Genomic DNA, 16,308 nt, shown 5'->3' on the forward strand with positions numbered 1-16,308 from the left:
ATCCAGATGAGCGAGAGTCTACTGTATTACAGATTGTACAAAAAACTACTAAGAACAGTTAGCTATGAAATATCTCGCTCCCAAGAAATCTGGATACCACTTTTTAACCTTTTAATTCGGTAAACAAAAGTAAGTAACCTTAATAAGTATGTGTATTTAAATTTTTATGAAAAACCTTCTTTCACCCTTTTGCCAAAATAAGTATTTCAGGTAAACTTAACATTTTAAAACTTAATATAGCGTTAAATCATCTAGCTGAGTGCACTGCTGTAGTTAATCATTTCATAACATGCAGACTGTTACCACTTTACTTCTGGGACTCAGTGCCTAGCACTACATTTCTATCACTCATCCCCATTACGGAAGCGAATTGGCCATTCCAGCCCCTACAACCATACAGTTGACACACGTGTCTGCAAGAAGTGTTTTGATGTAGAAATGTGCATAAGTGGCTTGGGGGTTTCGCAGGCGGTCGTACACATTTGCACAAGGAGCTGGCAGATGATTTGCATTAGTTACCATTGAGATATTTATTGGGTTTAAGGACACTTTGCTTGTTGATTGGGGTGTATCAGGCTTTGAGGGGAGAGACCATATAAATCTTAACTTAACACAGAACATGATTTATACTTGGTGGAAGAGTAAATTTTCATTAAATTTATGAATACTATAACAGGACTAACTGTCTCCTGGGGGTGGAAACTGACTGGAATATTAGTAGAGGAGGTAAGGAACACAATGTTGGTGTTAGATTTGAAATATCTTGCTTGGCTGCAAGAAGAACTGGATGGAGACCTCAATTCACAGATAACCCTCCTCATATATTGAATAGTTTTTCAGTAAACTTTCAATGGTGAAATACTAATTAGTTAACATTTTCTAAGGATGGCGATTCAGCATAACACTTTTATTTTCATATCAAGTTTATTAAAATTAGAATTCATCAGTATAAGTGTTATTGGTTTAAAATCAGCGTATTAAGCCAAAACGGATCACATTGTTATTTTCTTTTTGAGGTGGTTCATGGTATTCTTCTTCGTACACAGAACTCAGAAGGTCTGCCAATTCTCTTGTTGTCAGCTTGACATCGGTATTCACTGTAAAAAGTTCATCCTAGTACATTACTTAAACTAACTTTTAAATTATAAGTACATTACATCAGATAGTTCATCCTAGTACATTACTTAAACTAACTTTTAAATTATAAGTACACGACATAAGAAAGTCGAGAACAATTCAAAAACTATATTAGGCTAGATTGCAAATTCTTCAGTACTGGCACCCTCATTCAAATATTCTTAGTTTATTATATTATAGATCTGTTCAACTTATTCTATAGTAATTGTTCATGTTCAATTTAGTATTTTTTTTTACCAAAGTTTAAGGTAAAAAAGAAAGATTTTTTAACCTCTTTTTATTTTAACTATATGTTTATCTTGTTATTTTTTCCGTGAAGTGGTAAGACTCTCCCCACACGCAGACGTACAGTTTTGTGGGGATTTTTTCCCTTTGTACATATGATTGAAGCCACGACTATGATCTCTGATTTTTAATTTTGGAAAAAAATATATTCTTATCTTATCTTATTACATCAAAATCCGCTAATCTGAATATCCTTTTAAACAAAACCTTCTGTTCGGAAACAAAGGTTACCGCTACTGAGTTTTCAAAATTAAAAAAAGCTATGTGTCATGTGTTCTGAAATACTCTTTAGTATTTAAGGTGTCCGGAGAAACAGAAAATACCAGAACTGAAAATGAATCTAATGACTGGGTTAACCATCGATGTATAATAACTCCCTGGATTGCGCGCTCAGGTTGAAGTAGAGCTCGAAAAAAGGGCCGTCACAACCTCGCTCTGTCCGCCAGGAGTGGGGATAAAGGCATGACTCACCCTAGTGCCGAGCGTCGCGCCCGCTCTCGCCGAGTATTGCTATGTTAGTTTTGTGGAAATATTCCGAGGATAATTGATTGTAACGAACTAAAGGAGGTTTTAAAAGCAGATATAATTAATCTACGTACTTGCTCACACTTCATAGACTATGTGTCAAAATTAAATCTCATAAGAAATTTAGTGATGTCATGAAAGAGTTAGATTTATTTATATTTGAACATTCACCAGAGCAAAATATATCACAAAAATTATTTGATCACATAAGCATGTCATCATTTGCTGCTGTGAGGCCCGATTGTTATTGAGAGACTTTGCAACATTTAAGAATATATATTTTGTTTATATTATAGTATGTTTCTTTTTGTCATACAACGTGTTTGGAAAACATATTATTTTGCTAAATAAAATGAGTGTATAATATTTAATGCCAATATCTCAAATGTATTAATTATTCTCACTGAAGTAAAATAATAACAAAATATTTTCTCAGGTATTAAATACTACTATGGAATCCAACATTTATTCTTTGATTCAAAGAATTTTGTTTACTATAGACCACCGGTAAGCATTAAAAAGCATAAACACACGCTTGTAAATTTAGTTACCATTCTTCGTAATGTAAAGACATATTTGATGTAATAAAATGATAATTAAATGCTAGAAACTCAATATCAATATCCCGTAAACTGATGCTGAGCCGGCCGAGCTCCTAGCGCCAATGCCGTGCCAAGCGATTTTATGTCTATTTTTAATCACTTAAAAATGATACAAGCAGACTCCGTATCAAAAAAAGCTTCAAATAAAAAACAAAATTCATACTAAAACTTTGCCGCAGGATTTTTTTTCCTGACCAAAAAATAAAAAATTTCCTCGCTTACTACATTATTCATGTTTTTAATGGTGTTAAAAACCAATCATCAGTTTTAATTTGCCTAAATAAATTTTTTTTAAAATATGTGAAGGTAAAAACAAACTACATAGTAATAAGCACTGGGTTTTCCAGAAAAAAAATATATCTATTTGAAATTTTTATGTTAACAAATAAATTTAGCAGAGCAGGTTGAGTGAATGAATGTTTGTGTAAAACAGAGAGATTCATTCGGCCCGTCCGCCTTGGTATCCCGCTAATTCGATTGGCGGGCACGGACCGTTTTTCCACCACACAGCGCGCTATCCAGTAGAGTTATTTTCCATCGATGGGGTTAAAGACCATGAATTAATTATTCTAAAGAAATGTTGTATAGAACTGGGACATTTTTAATATCCCCTAATAGTCTTCTTCTTCAAGGTCACCGAAACCTCCTTCTTCAAACTCCATAGGTATCCCGTTGGTTTTTTTTTTTAATTTTAGTGGAAAAAAGGAATAAAGGATATTTCCTTATGAATACAATTGTTTTTTATAAAGTTTGGAGTAAACCTTTTTGTACAAAAAACAAGATAATGACAGTAGTGGTCTAAGAACACTATTTACTTTTGCAAATTACTTTATGATAGCTCATCTAAAAATTTATAAGTGGTGTGATAGACACTTTTTGTGACCATCAATATATTCTTTGCAAATTGTGACTTGATATGCCACTCAAAAATTGTTCTCTAGGATAAAAATATTATCACTTTTTCAAATATTTTATTTATGAGTAGTCCTTATGCTTTTCGACGTGATATTTTGATGCAACTAGTTTTTTTAGCAAACCCTACACTCATCTCCATTCACACTTGGCTTAAAATACCTACTTTGTATGGTCGCCATTTCATCGAAAGTATAAAGTACTAGCTGTACCCGCGGGCTTTGCCCCGCTTAACTTCATAAGTATTTGCATGGCTCAATCACGTCCTGGTTGAAGTTCGTTCGCTACGCTCACTCACCTTTTGATTGCAAATTAGCTGTTGTCATAAATTTAAAAAAATCATCCCTTTTATTGTTTATAATACAGTACTTTTATAAAGGTTTTTATGTTTTAATATTTAACATTGGAGAATTTAAACGTTGTTAAGTGCACAGGTGTGCTGCGATTGGGGTTTAATACATTTGGACTTATTCAAAAGTAAAATAGTTTTCTGTGCTGCACTCTGTAGAAACACTGTGGCACTATTTCAAATCATGGCTAATGCTAATACAGAATGTTGTAATTATTCAAACCTACAAAACAGTTGGTAAAAGTAAACATCTGTTTTTAAATTATATTTATTTGTAAACATTGTAGATCAAAAAGTCTGACATTGGCCCACTTAAAACCCTCTGGGGCAAAGCCCTTTTGATAGATCTGCACCAAACTTCACTCGAACCATCCTTGAAAGATGCTTAATAATGCCTGAAAGTTTCATTACAATCTGTCGAGCGGTTTCGGAGTCCATAACGTATATACATACACACACACACACATACATAGTTCCTCTTTTATAGATATAGATAAACATACCTGGAGATTTCTCCAAGACATAGAAGTAAGCAGGTCGTACTTCTACAGTTCGGAATCGTACCAGTGGATGATAGGGATTTCTGGGCAATGTAGTCTCTACGGCTTCTGGATTATTCCGAGGATTTCTGACGGGGATGTAAACCACTTCCAATGTCTCGCCTGTTGTAAAAGCACAAAAATGTTCTATTAAATCATTGTAAATGTGAATTTTATAGCCTAGTATGATTAATAGGGGTTTCATTAATGTATTGTCTCAATAAATGTAAGCATTAAAATTTTTGGAAATAATTATCCAAAACTTAATACAGTAGAGTCCCACAAAGTCGGCACTCGATAACCCGGCAGTCTGGATAACTCGGCCATCACTTGGCTCAGAAAATTAGTGATATTTTGAGTCCGAGTTAAACATGGACTCAAGCTAGATCAAATAAATTCATTCACAACGCGTACCAAGGATTTTTTGTACTATATCTGATGACTTAATACTGACTTGTAATATAAAAAAGGAGGTCAAAAAGCTTAAAAATTGTATTGTCCTTAATTTTAACCCTAGTTCCCGATAATCTGGCATTTCACAAACTCGGCACCCTTCCCTTACGCCGAGTTTGCTCGACTCTACTGTATAGCAATTCAAAAACACAAATATTGCTTTGTGTCCATGAAAAACACACGCTTAAAAAATCATGATTGACTACTTTGAGTTATTCCAAAATTCTGTAATGCTTATTTTTTGACCACTGACCAGATTTCAATTATTCAAAAATGAATATTTGTGTTTGGTCTTATTTTGTTCTTTAAACTGTTTCAAATCATTTCTTATGAGGTGTTGGTCAAAGATATTCTGCCTGTGTGTCTTGAGGAAACATCGTTTAATCTTATTTGTAGATAAAGTTATTGTTGTTCAAGTGTAAAATGTGTGTTGTTGAGAATTATCTCAACAAAAATTAGTTTAATCAATTGCCTATTCTATTTCTACATACTTTAGTAGTAGGCCATACTGTTTTGTTTGGAACTAAATTTAAATTTCAAAACTCATCTGCTTACAGCTGAAAAGACAAAGTGATTGCCAACCAATTGTAAAAAAGTTAGTTTTGACTCAAATTATTTTGTTTTTCACTCCTTTTTACAATAACTACTGAACTTAACGTTCTAAGACTTTTTGTTTCATTGAACTTTCAGGTCAAATACGATTAAAAAACTAAAACAAAGCTTAAGATTTGATTACCTACCCAGATTTCAAGAAGCTCTCATTTAACCAAAAATGTCATCTGGCATGTCCAGGACCTTTGTGGATATGAAATTTCTCTTTTTATTTTTAGCTATAGAATGATATCATCCTGAGAGATTACCATGCAATTTAGAATCCCCTTGCTTAAAGATTGTCTTGCCAGGATTTCACAATGACTAAGTTACTATAATGCTATATTTTAAATACCTGTTCTTTGTTTATAGTTATAGTTACATGAAGTTTTTGATGCTATAAAAAATTAGTGTTTTGAGTAAATGGCCTTCCCTACAAGAGGCAAATAACTCTTGCAAATTTTTGAAAGGTGATCTCATTCACAAACAGTTGCATGACAACATGATTTATGCTGTTGTTAGCTCCTGAGGGGAAGATGGCTAATTTCAACTCAATCATTACTTTGAAATAAACAATCATTTTAGTCCCTACCAGTTTGGGTTTCGATCAAAGAAATCAACGACCACTGCTGTATCTTCTCTGGTAGACAATATTCTTACTGCTTTCGAAAATAAAGAATCAGTGTCTCTAAAGCTCTGCTATCTAAGTAAAGCTTTTGATTGAGATAAAACATCGTATTCTCCTTGATAAACTCTCTTACTATGGTATCTCACATAACTGTTCGCTGCTCAAATCTGGTTTGCATTAAATAAGTTGCTTTTCAATGATGATTAAACTCAGGATCTAGTGCTGAGCACGGCAGGTGGAAGTAAATCTAAATCTGTAAAGCTTCTTGGTTTTCATTTGGATTGTAGGCTTGGTTGGAATGATCATGTATATGGTATTTGTAAGAAAATTTCTAGAGTGTCTTTTTTAATGTGGAAGCTTAGAGATTGTGTGAGAGATAAATATTTAGGGATATCCTATTTTTCTTTTGTTAAATCTCATATTTGTTATGGAATAGTTTTTTGGGGTCACTCTAGTGCTGTACATGAAATTCTCGTTATTCAAAAGAAAATCTTGAGAACTATACGTGTAGTAGTGGATGAAGAAGAACACTGTACACCGTTATTTATCAGACTTAATATCATGACAGCAATAAACATTTATATTTACCAAATACTCATCCATACAAAATTAAATCCTTCAGAGTTCACCCCCAGGGAACATTTCTACACATACAACACCAAGAGGCAAGGAGAAGCTTGATTTACTACAACACAGGTTGGCAAAAACAGGTAACCAACTGTGTTAGGTTTTTTAATAGGCTTCCTCAGAGTGCAAGAGTGATTTCGTTAAAGCTCTTTAAATCAACAGTAAAAAATTGGCTGCTTAAAAATCCTTTTTATTCAATTCACGAATTTGAAAATAAATGTCTAAACTTAATGTAAAGTTTTAAATTTAGTGTAAATAGTTTTAGTTAATTTTAATTACCTATTAAAACACATAGTTGAAACTCAAGCTCAAACTTAGCAAACATATTTATGAACTCATCACATTTATATGAACAAATATTTTATTTTTCTACTAAGCAAAAATTCACAATGCTACAACGTTTTCAATAAATTGTAAAACATACTCCATTATTTCTTAACACCCAAAATCTGAAATAAAATTTGTTTAAAACACACAAAAAAATCTGTTTCAACTTACACAAATAATTTTGTAAAAAACTTGGAAATAGGACGTTACCTTGAAGTAGTCCAGAAAATGTGAAACAAAGATAAAATACAAGAAGTGCAGCCACACAACCCATATTGTGTTTGGGGGTTGGTTTCTCGACTTTATGTACTTCACCCAACTCCCACCAAGTTGAGGAGTAGGTAGGGAGAGAGGACAAGAAGTTTTTTTTTTTTAAATTATATTGTCATACAGGGTGTGTTTTTTTTTTTTTTTTTTTCAAACGTAACCCAAATTACATGTATTGAGAGTCACTGTTAACAGAGAAAACTCTTATTGGCTGCTCTGTTTCCTGTACCTCATTACCGATTTGCTGATAAACATTTTAGCATTGTTGTCTACATGACTTAGTGTGTTATTGGGAATTAATTGTGAATAAGATTCAACATGTTTTTCTCTAAAACACAACACCATTAATAATGCACAGCCATAGAAAAATAATAGTATTGTATTATTGATTTTACAGTATTTTAAAAACATTTGTATTTTGTATTTACATTTGTATTTTATTTGTACTACAGGTGTATTTATGTTGCATTTTTGTACATAAATATAAAATATTTAAAATAATCATTTCAAAATAAATATATAACTTTCCCGTTAGTGTTTATAATGATTTTAATGCCCCTTTCTAGAAATAATATTGAAGACATCAATATAAGCTCACAGACTAAGGAACAGTAGCCCTTTTGCCTCATTTATGTTCAACACTATACTGTTGCATCCATTTCCCTTCTGTCCTTTAATCCAGAGTGTTCAAGGGCGTAATGTATCAAAGACTCAAAGAACTTATTTCTTGAAGTAATCCAATATTTTCTAAAATGCATAGTTTTAAACTACATAATCACCTACAAGTCTGGAGTGTAAATTTAATACACTATTCCAAATTTTGTATATAGATCCAAATTTATATAACCACAAATATATAACATAAAGGGTGTCCTGGAACTCTCTAGAACATTTAATATAAAATTGTTCCTTAGGTTCAGATAAACACTTACAATATAAACATGGTTCTCTAGTAACTACTTGTACCTCTGTCAGTCTGTATACATGTTTTAAATAATTTATTGATTCATTCATTTAAAAAGTATTTTGTAACTTGATATTTTTTAGATAGAAACAAATTTGTTGTAAACGTATATCGCAATTATTAAGACGGAAAATGCACAGTTCAAATCCAAATCAAAACTACTATTGTTTACTAAAATTGAATAATAAATAACCAAGTGGTAATAATTTTCTCAATCACTGTAATTTTTATAATAACACAATACATACCTAAAACATTGTTTACCTACAGTTTTTTTAACTAGTTTTTTTAAATTCAGTTCTTAGAATTGATAAGATTTACTTAACAGTATTGTTTACTTATTTTACCTACGACCGTTTTTAAAACGTTTTTATTAGCTCGCTTTCTTGTCTGGTACAAATTTTGCAATCAATTGTATACTAACTTTCCAATGAGCTAGAGACTTGAAACTTGAAACATAGCTCACAAATGGAAGACAATGCAATATTATACCATTTAATTTTCATATTTCCCTTGGGCTACGCCCCACGGGCTTGTTTTTATTAACTCGCTTTCTTGAAAGTTTTAATACTTCCCAATGAGCTAGAGACTTGAAACTTGGAACATAGCTCACAAATGGATAACAATGCAATATTATATAATTTAATTTTCATATTTCCCTTGGGCTACGCCCCATGAGCTTGTTTTTATTAGCTCACTTTCCTACAAATTTTGATATGAATTTTAAACGAAGTTCCCGATGACCTAGAGGCTTGAAATTTGAAACATAGCTCACAAGTGGATGACAATGCAATATTATAGCATTTAGTTTTCATATTTCCCCTGGGCTACGCCCCACTGGCTTCCAAATTTTTCATGTTTACATTTTGAAAGAATGTAAATATATCAATTAATTAAAGTCAGCTGTAAATACTTAAATTTGACAGTTCAAAAAGCAGAGGTTAAGAGGTACAGGTTCTGCTCCCAAGAGATTCTTTATACAATCAAATATTTCAAAATAAAGATAAACAATCTGATTGCAGATATAAAGGTGTTTGTTTAATAATGTCATTTGTTATTTCTTTAGTATTCTATAAAGTAAACAATAAATTATATAGATTGATATATTTATAGTTGGTAGGTAGGCCATACATTCAATACATAATTATATGAAAAGAAACTCAAATAAACCTTAGATTTCCCACATGCCTCTGTCCTAATCTGATATAGATGCATGAAATAGATTTAACATCCACACACATTAAATACTAAAAAGTAGAAAATAATTTATAAATAAAAAACTTTTTTAAAACAAAACGTTTTTAAATGCACAAAAAAGTAGAAAATAATTTATAAATATGTGGAGAGTATAAATACTTGTAAGATTTAAAACGAAAACGCAGGGTGCATGCAATTGATAATAGGCCTAATACATTAGTTCAATAGGTGAAGGTAATTATAAATCATTTATTGCATGCACCCCACGTTTTTCGTTTTAAATCTTACAAGTATTTATACTCTCCACATATTTATAAATTATTTTCTACTTTTTAGTGCATTTAAAAACGTTTTGTTTTAAAAAAAGTTTTTTATTTATAAATTATTTTAAGTATAGTCGTATCAGTTCAGTTCTTAGAATTGGAAGTTTCATATAACAGCATTGTTTACTTACATAACAGCATAGTTTTACTTAACAACGCGGGCAACGGACCAATGAGGTTCAAGGATTGAGAGAAAAGAAGTAAAACAGTAATTCTTCGAACTTCAACTAATCAGCTGTTTAGAATGTAATGTTAACTGTCAGTGGCAATGAGAGGTTAGAAAAAAATAACCTTCTTAGAAGTTTTGAATAGTGATTACTAGTAATTAAAAAACGGTCGCAGGTAAAGTAGTGTACGTAACTCGCGTAAATAGTCCTTACGCCACACGACACTGTTTTAACGGACTTTCCACGCAAGGATTTAGTCCAGAAAACAGCTGTTTGCCGCCAGTTTAATCAAATGGGTTTTCATTACGTGCTACTGTACTGTAATGAGTTTTTACCGGACACCAAGCAGCTGATTATTGTTCTGTATGTAATTAGAACAAATAATAAATGTATTTGTAAAAGTACAATTTTAACCAACTTTATTCAACACAAATTAAAAACAAAGTGAAGAAGTAAACATTATAACCAGCTGGTAATAGTTATAAAATAAATAATCAATAAGTAAAGATAGACATTTAGGATGTAACACCTCCCCTTCTTAAGTGAGCTTCATAAATTGAGTCTATCCACGGGTTTATGTGTCCTTTTTGAACGTCTCACTGTAATAGCGGGAGTTGGTGCCACTGGAACATCTGATATGTCGTGATCGTTGGCCTCTGGAACATCTGGTATGTTGTGATCGTTGGCCTCTGGAACATCTGGTATGTTGTGATCATTTGTTATGTGGTTTTCGGTTGGTATGTTGTGATCATTTGTTGCGTGGTTTTCGGTTGGTTCCTCTCTGACTCCTCCAAAATGGACTCCTCCAAAATTTGTTGGTATGAATACTTGATTTTGCTCATTCCTTAATGAAAACTCACACAAGTTTCGCCCTGAACGTCTAATTTGGTCTTGATGACGTCTGATTGTGCCACTGCTTGTGGATATTTCATAATTTCTTGGTCCTTCTTTTCTATTGATCTTTCCAAAACCCCATTTGTTGCAGGTCCCATAGAGGCGGTAAGCAACAGGGTCTTGAGCTTTAAATGATTTTTGCCTGTCAGAATATGATTTTGAGTCAAAATTTTGGTTCATTTTTTGTGACAAATCAGGATACAATAAGTCAAGTCTTGATCGAATTTGACGTCCAATAAAGAGATGTGAAGGAGACTGTCCTGTAGTACTATGTGGAGCTCTTCGATAGGCCATTAAATATCTCTGTAATTTCAACTCAACTGAGCCTTCCTCAAAGTGCATGGCTCTGATAGTATCTTTCAAGTCTTGTACATAGCGTTCTACTTGGCCATTAGTAGCAGGATGGTAAGGTGCTGATCTCTTGTGTCTAATTCCGTTAGATTTAAGAAATTTTTCAAACTCTAACGAAACAAATTGCCTTCCATTGTCTGACACTAATATGTCAGGGATTCCAAAAGAGCAAAAGAATTTCCGCAAAGCCTCAATGGTTTTATGTGAATTTATAGTTGTAAGTGTTACAATCTCTGGCCATTTACTGTAGGCATCCACAATTAGGAGAAAATAATGGCCATAAAATGGTCCTGCAAAATCAACATGAACTCTTTGCATAGGCCTTGAAGGATATTCCCAGTGGTGAACTGGTGCTTTGGGTGCTTCATGTTGTACTCGTTGACATCCCAAACAATTTAAGGTCATATTCTCAATGTCTGCATCAATTTTAGGCCACCAAACATACGAACGAGCTAGTCCCTTCATGCGAACTATACCCACATGAGCCTCATGAAGTTCTTTCAAAATTCTTGGACGAAGTTGTTTGGGAATCACCACACGATTCCCTTTTAATAAGCATCCAAGCTGAATTGACCATTCTTGTTCGTTAGAAGACATCGGGTGATGGATTGGCTCCCCTCTGATTAGTGATTGATAAATATCTCTAAGATCTGGATCAGATTGTGTATTTTTTGCTATTTCTTCAGCTGTGACAGGTAATGTATAGATTTGTTCTATTTCATGAACATCGGCTGAGTCAATAACAGCAGCTTCTTCAACATTTTTAGGTAGTCTGGAAAGTGCATCAGCATTAACATTGTCTTTGGTTGATTTATACTTTATGTCAAATGAAAATGCCTGAAGGAATATAGCATAATGTTGCAGTCTTGTTGCGGCCATAAGTGGTATTCCATTTTTCGGTCCAAATATTGATACCAGGGGTTTGTGGTCTGTAACTAGGGTGAAATGACGTCCATAAAGGTATTGGTAAAAGTGTTTAACTCCAAAATAAATTGCCAGGGCTTCTTTTTGTATGACACTATACTGTTTTTGTGTTTGTGATAGTGTTTTGGAAGCAAATGCAACAGGTCTTTCGTTTCCATCCGGAAACACATGAGAAAGAATTGCCGAAATTCCAGATTGACTAGCATCTGTTGCTAGAATGAGTGGTAAGTGTGGGTCAAAATGGCATAGTATATTCTCTGACATCATTTCCTCCTTCACCAATTGAAAATCTCGTTCACATTCTTCAGTCCAATTAAAAGGTACATTAGCTCTTGTGAGATTAATAATAGCTTGCATCTTTTCACTTAAGTTTGGAATAAACTTTCGATAGTAACTTATCAACCCAAGGATTTGTCTAACTTCTTTCACATTACTTGGTCTCTTCAGGTTTCTTATTGCTTCGGTAATATGTTTACTTTTACTTATTCCCTTTGACGAGACATGGTAACCAAGAAAGTCAATCTCTGGTACAAGGAATTGAGATTTAGAAACATTAATGTGTAAATCGTTGTCTTTGAACCGATTTAATACAGCACGGAGTCTTTTCAAATGTTCTTCCTCACTGTGGGCTGTTATTTTGACATCGTCAAAGAAAACATCAACACCATCAATACCTTCTAGAATATTTTCCATTGCTGATTGCCAAATAGCAGGTGCACTTGCAATTCCGAATGGTAGACGATTTACTCGATATAGACCTTTGTGTGTATTGATTGTGAGCAATTCTCTGTATTCTTCTTTCACTGGCATGTGTAGGTAAGCTTCGGATATATCAATCTTTGTAAATTTAGTTGAATTACCCATTCTGGCCAAAATATCATCAATGCGGGGCATGTTGTGTTCTGGTATTACCAAATGGGGATTGAGGGTTACTTTGTAGTCTCCACACAGTCTGATATTCCCATTTGCCTTCATAATCGGTACAACTGGAGTAGCCCAAGAACTCTGATTCACCTTTGTAATTATACCTTCTTTTTCTAGTCTGTCGATTTCTGCACTAACTTTTGGTAACAAAGCATAAGGTAGTGGTCTAGCTTTTTTAAAAACTGGTGTAGTGTCAGGCTTTAAGTTAAGAAGTGCTTCTCCCCCTTTGAAACTTCCAACTCTTGGTTCAAATATGGATTTAAATTCCATTAAAATGTCGTGTACTTTGGGATTTGAGTGTTTAACTCTATTCAAGTCAGCTCCGTGAACGTTATTTATGTCTGACCAATTTATTTTAATCGATCTCAGCCATTCCCTACCAAATATCGTATCTCTATTACCATCGACTATATACAATGGAAGATATTTGGTTTGGTTACCGTAACCAACCTGAACAATGGTTTTACCCAATGGAACAAATTCATTTTTGTTGAAATCTCTTAATATTATGTCTGGATTCATTAAAGGTCTGTGTTTTGGAAAAAACTTGGAAAAGTTACTTTTTGACATCAAAGATACCCCTGCTCCTGTATCTAGTTCAAACGGAATAGTTTTCCCATTTATTTTTATGTTTAACATAATTTTCCTAAATTTATCTTCTGATGTATTCATAGAACAAATGTCAATAACATTAGTTTCCTTATAGAGGGATCTAACAGAATTGTTCATATTTTGTTGTAGAAATATTTCACTTTGATCTTCGAACGAGTCTGTTATTTGTTTTACATTTCTTGAAGTAGTGTTAAATGTAGTCTTATTTTGTCTTTGCAATTTGATAGGTGCATTAGGATTCCTAAAACAAATCTTTGCTAGATGCCCTATTTTTTTACAGAAGTTACATGTTGTATTTTTGTGTTTGCATTCAGATATGTATTCATGTAACTCTCCACAACGGTAACATTGTTTAAGATTGGTACTGTTTTTAGGTCTTTGAAAACTTTTCTGTTGTACAACATTTAAGTTAACCGGCAATTCATTTTTTTCATGATTGAATTTTGATTGGATTGTTATTGAATCGTTTTGAGCCTTTTCAATTACTTGAGCCATGTCTACAGCTTTTTCAAAACTCAAATCACTGTCACTTAGAGTAATTAACCTTGTCTGTATTTTTTCATCCCTTAGCCCGAGTATGAATTGGTTTCTCAGGGCTTTTGACAGAAATGTGCCGAAATTACAATATCTAGACAACTTTCTAAGATCCAATGAAAATTCAGAAACGTTTTCTCCTTCATATTGGTGTCTACAATGAAATTTGAATGTCTCTGATACTTCATTTGGTTTTGGTGTAAAATGTGAATTAAGAGTTTGAACTAATTCAGCATAGGATTTAGTTATAGGTGATACAGGATGCAATATATCCCTAAGTTTACTGTAAGTGTCTGACCCAATACAGTGAAGTAACGTAATTTTCTTTTTATCTTCCGAAATGTTGTTATAAATGAATGATATCTCTAGTCTTTCCATATACATTTCCCATGTTTCATATCTTTCATTAAAGGGTCCAATCAATGCTGAGTTAATCATTTGAATGTTTTGAGAGGTATTTGAATTACTTGTACTCACCTCCATCGTCGCCAAATTGTTCTGTATGTAATTAGAACAAATAATAAATGTATTTGTAAAAGTACAATTTTAACCAACTTTATTCAACACAAATTAAAAACAAAGTGAAGAAGTAAACATTATAACCAGCTGGTAATAGTTATAAAATAAATAATCAATAAGTAAAGATAGACATTTAGGATGTAACAATTATATTTGGCAATGAGTGGTTATAAACAAAAACATAACCTTATAAGTAGTGATAGTCCTTTTAGTCGGTGGGAAATAAGGATTTGTACAGATGTTTTATTCTTAAGTTTAGAGTAGTATGGCGTAATAGTAATAGTATGTATATTACGTTACTAGTCCTTAAAATAAGTATTTACCGGACGAGTGTGGTCGTTCAAGTCCGGCAAACACATTTTGGACGAGTTACATACGAAAGTGATAGTTTATGCCAAACTATACTAAATCTGTACAAATCCTTATATATTACCATCAACTAAAGGACTAAAAATCACTAGTCATAACCTCTCTATGTTTTAGTTTATAATCATTCATTGCCACCCAAATACAGTATAATCAGCCAATAGGTGTCCGGTAAAACTCATTACAGTACAGTAGTACGTAATGAAACCCCATTTGATTAAGCTGGCGGCAAACAGCTGTTTTCTGGACTAAATCCTTGCGTGGGAAGTTCATCAAAATAGTGTAGTGTGGCGTAAAATATTGTACGTCACTCGTCCAAAATGTGTACCGACCACACTTGTCCGGTAATCACCTATTTTAAGGACTAGTAACTAAACTATACTATTACGACATATTTCACACGATCGTTGCGTAAACTTCTATATTAACCCATTATAAGTCAGTCAGCTGGTTTATGTACCCTTCAAGTAAAATTTGGAAGGCACTATGTGTCAGATTGTTGATACTCTTTTATTGTTAGATTTTTTTACTATAAACTTCTGTGAATAATGTAAAATTAAACCAGAAATAAATGTAAAAACCCCCATAATATACATGTATTTATAGAATATTTTTTTAAAGTATTTGGGTAGTTTATTGATGATAAACAAAACCCACTGACTTTGAAATAGCTGATTCAGAAACTTACTCAAAACAATATCAAGTTGTTGATCTGATTCTCCGGAGATTCCCTTCTGTTCTATTGGTGATATTTACAACCTAGATTTCCCATGGGATTTGCAAGATCACATGTTTAAATAAACTTTTGCATTAACATTAAATTAGGTATTATACTGTATTCCTTCATTCACATTACTGTGTTTTAAGCCTTTTTACTATCAATTAAACCAAAGCAAAAAAAATAAATAAATAAAAATTTACAAAATACAAAATTATGTAGGCTATCATAAATAGCCTATAATACTAAGACTTCTCTGGTTTCTTTGTTTTAAATGTATTATTGTTTTAAACTACGTAGCTTGTACTTTTGACTTCACTCACTTTGATATAATTACTAATTTAATTAATATATCAAAGTTTTAGGTTCTGAAAGAAAGAAATTTGACATATTTTTGAATTATAATTAGGCTATCTCAATATTCCATTTACACCTATCCTCGTAACCAACCATGGGAAGGTAAAAATCTGAAATGGTACAAATCGGACTAAAGGGCATTTCTCTACGTGAATTTAAATTTTTAGAAATTTAACCCTATGGGTTAATTGGTTGCCATGATTTGCGAGATATCAA

General features: G+C 32.8%; 2 protein-coding genes across 2 annotated transcripts; both read right to left on the bottom strand.

Moving 5' to 3' along the window:
- Nucleotides 1–969: 969 nt before the first annotated feature.
- Nucleotides 970–7,266, bottom strand: LOC129003630 (uncharacterized). The gene is made up of 3 exons (XM_054431927.1): nt 7,186–7,266; nt 4,314–4,472; nt 970–1,097 (listed from the first exon to the last, which is right to left on the bottom strand). The coding sequence occupies exons 1-3, from the start codon at nt 7,247–7,249 to the stop codon at nt 970–972; spliced, it is 351 nt and encodes a 116-aa protein (XP_054287902.1). The 5' UTR covers nt 7,250–7,266.
- Nucleotides 7,267–10,442: 3,176 nt separating this feature from the next.
- Nucleotides 10,443–13,037, bottom strand: LOC129003631 (uncharacterized protein K02A2.6-like). The gene is made up of 2 exons (XM_054431929.1): nt 12,923–13,037; nt 10,443–11,248 (listed from the first exon to the last, which is right to left on the bottom strand). The coding sequence occupies exons 1-2, from the start codon at nt 13,035–13,037 to the stop codon at nt 10,443–10,445; spliced, it is 921 nt and encodes a 306-aa protein (XP_054287904.1).
- Between the last annotated feature and the right edge of the window lie 3,271 nt (nt 13,038–16,308).

This window comes from Macrosteles quadrilineatus, unplaced genomic scaffold (genome assembly GCF_028750875.1).
Source record: "Macrosteles quadrilineatus isolate MER2022 unplaced genomic scaffold, UCM_ALF_1.0 Scaffold_9__3_contigs__length_116548681, whole genome shotgun sequence".
NCBI classification, from domain to species: domain Eukaryota; kingdom Metazoa; phylum Arthropoda; class Insecta; order Hemiptera; family Cicadellidae; genus Macrosteles; species Macrosteles quadrilineatus.

What these genes read in the sequence shown, in the direction of transcription:
- LOC129003630 (XM_054431927.1), bottom strand. Translation starts at nt 7,249, where the DNA reads ATGGGTTGTGTGGCTGCACTTCTTGTATTTTATCTTTGTTTCACATTT. An exon ending in ATTTTCTGGACTACTTCAAG is followed by an intron (nt 4,473 to 7,185) that starts GTAACGTCCTAT and finishes CTTTTACAACAG; the next exon opens with GCGAGACATTGGAAGTGGTT. An exon ending in TGTCTTGGAGAAATCTCCAG is followed by an intron (nt 1,098 to 4,313) that starts GTATGTTTATCT and finishes AACTTTTTACAG; the next exon opens with TGAATACCGATGTCAAGCTG.
- LOC129003631 (XM_054431929.1), bottom strand. Translation starts at nt 13,037, where the DNA reads ATGAAGGCAAATGGGAATATCAGACTGTGTGGAGACTACAAAGTAACC. An exon ending in TGATATTTTGGCCAGAATGG is followed by an intron (nt 11,249 to 12,922) that starts GTAATTCAACTA and finishes TTGTTTCGTTAG; the next exon opens with AGTTTGAAAAATTTCTTAAA.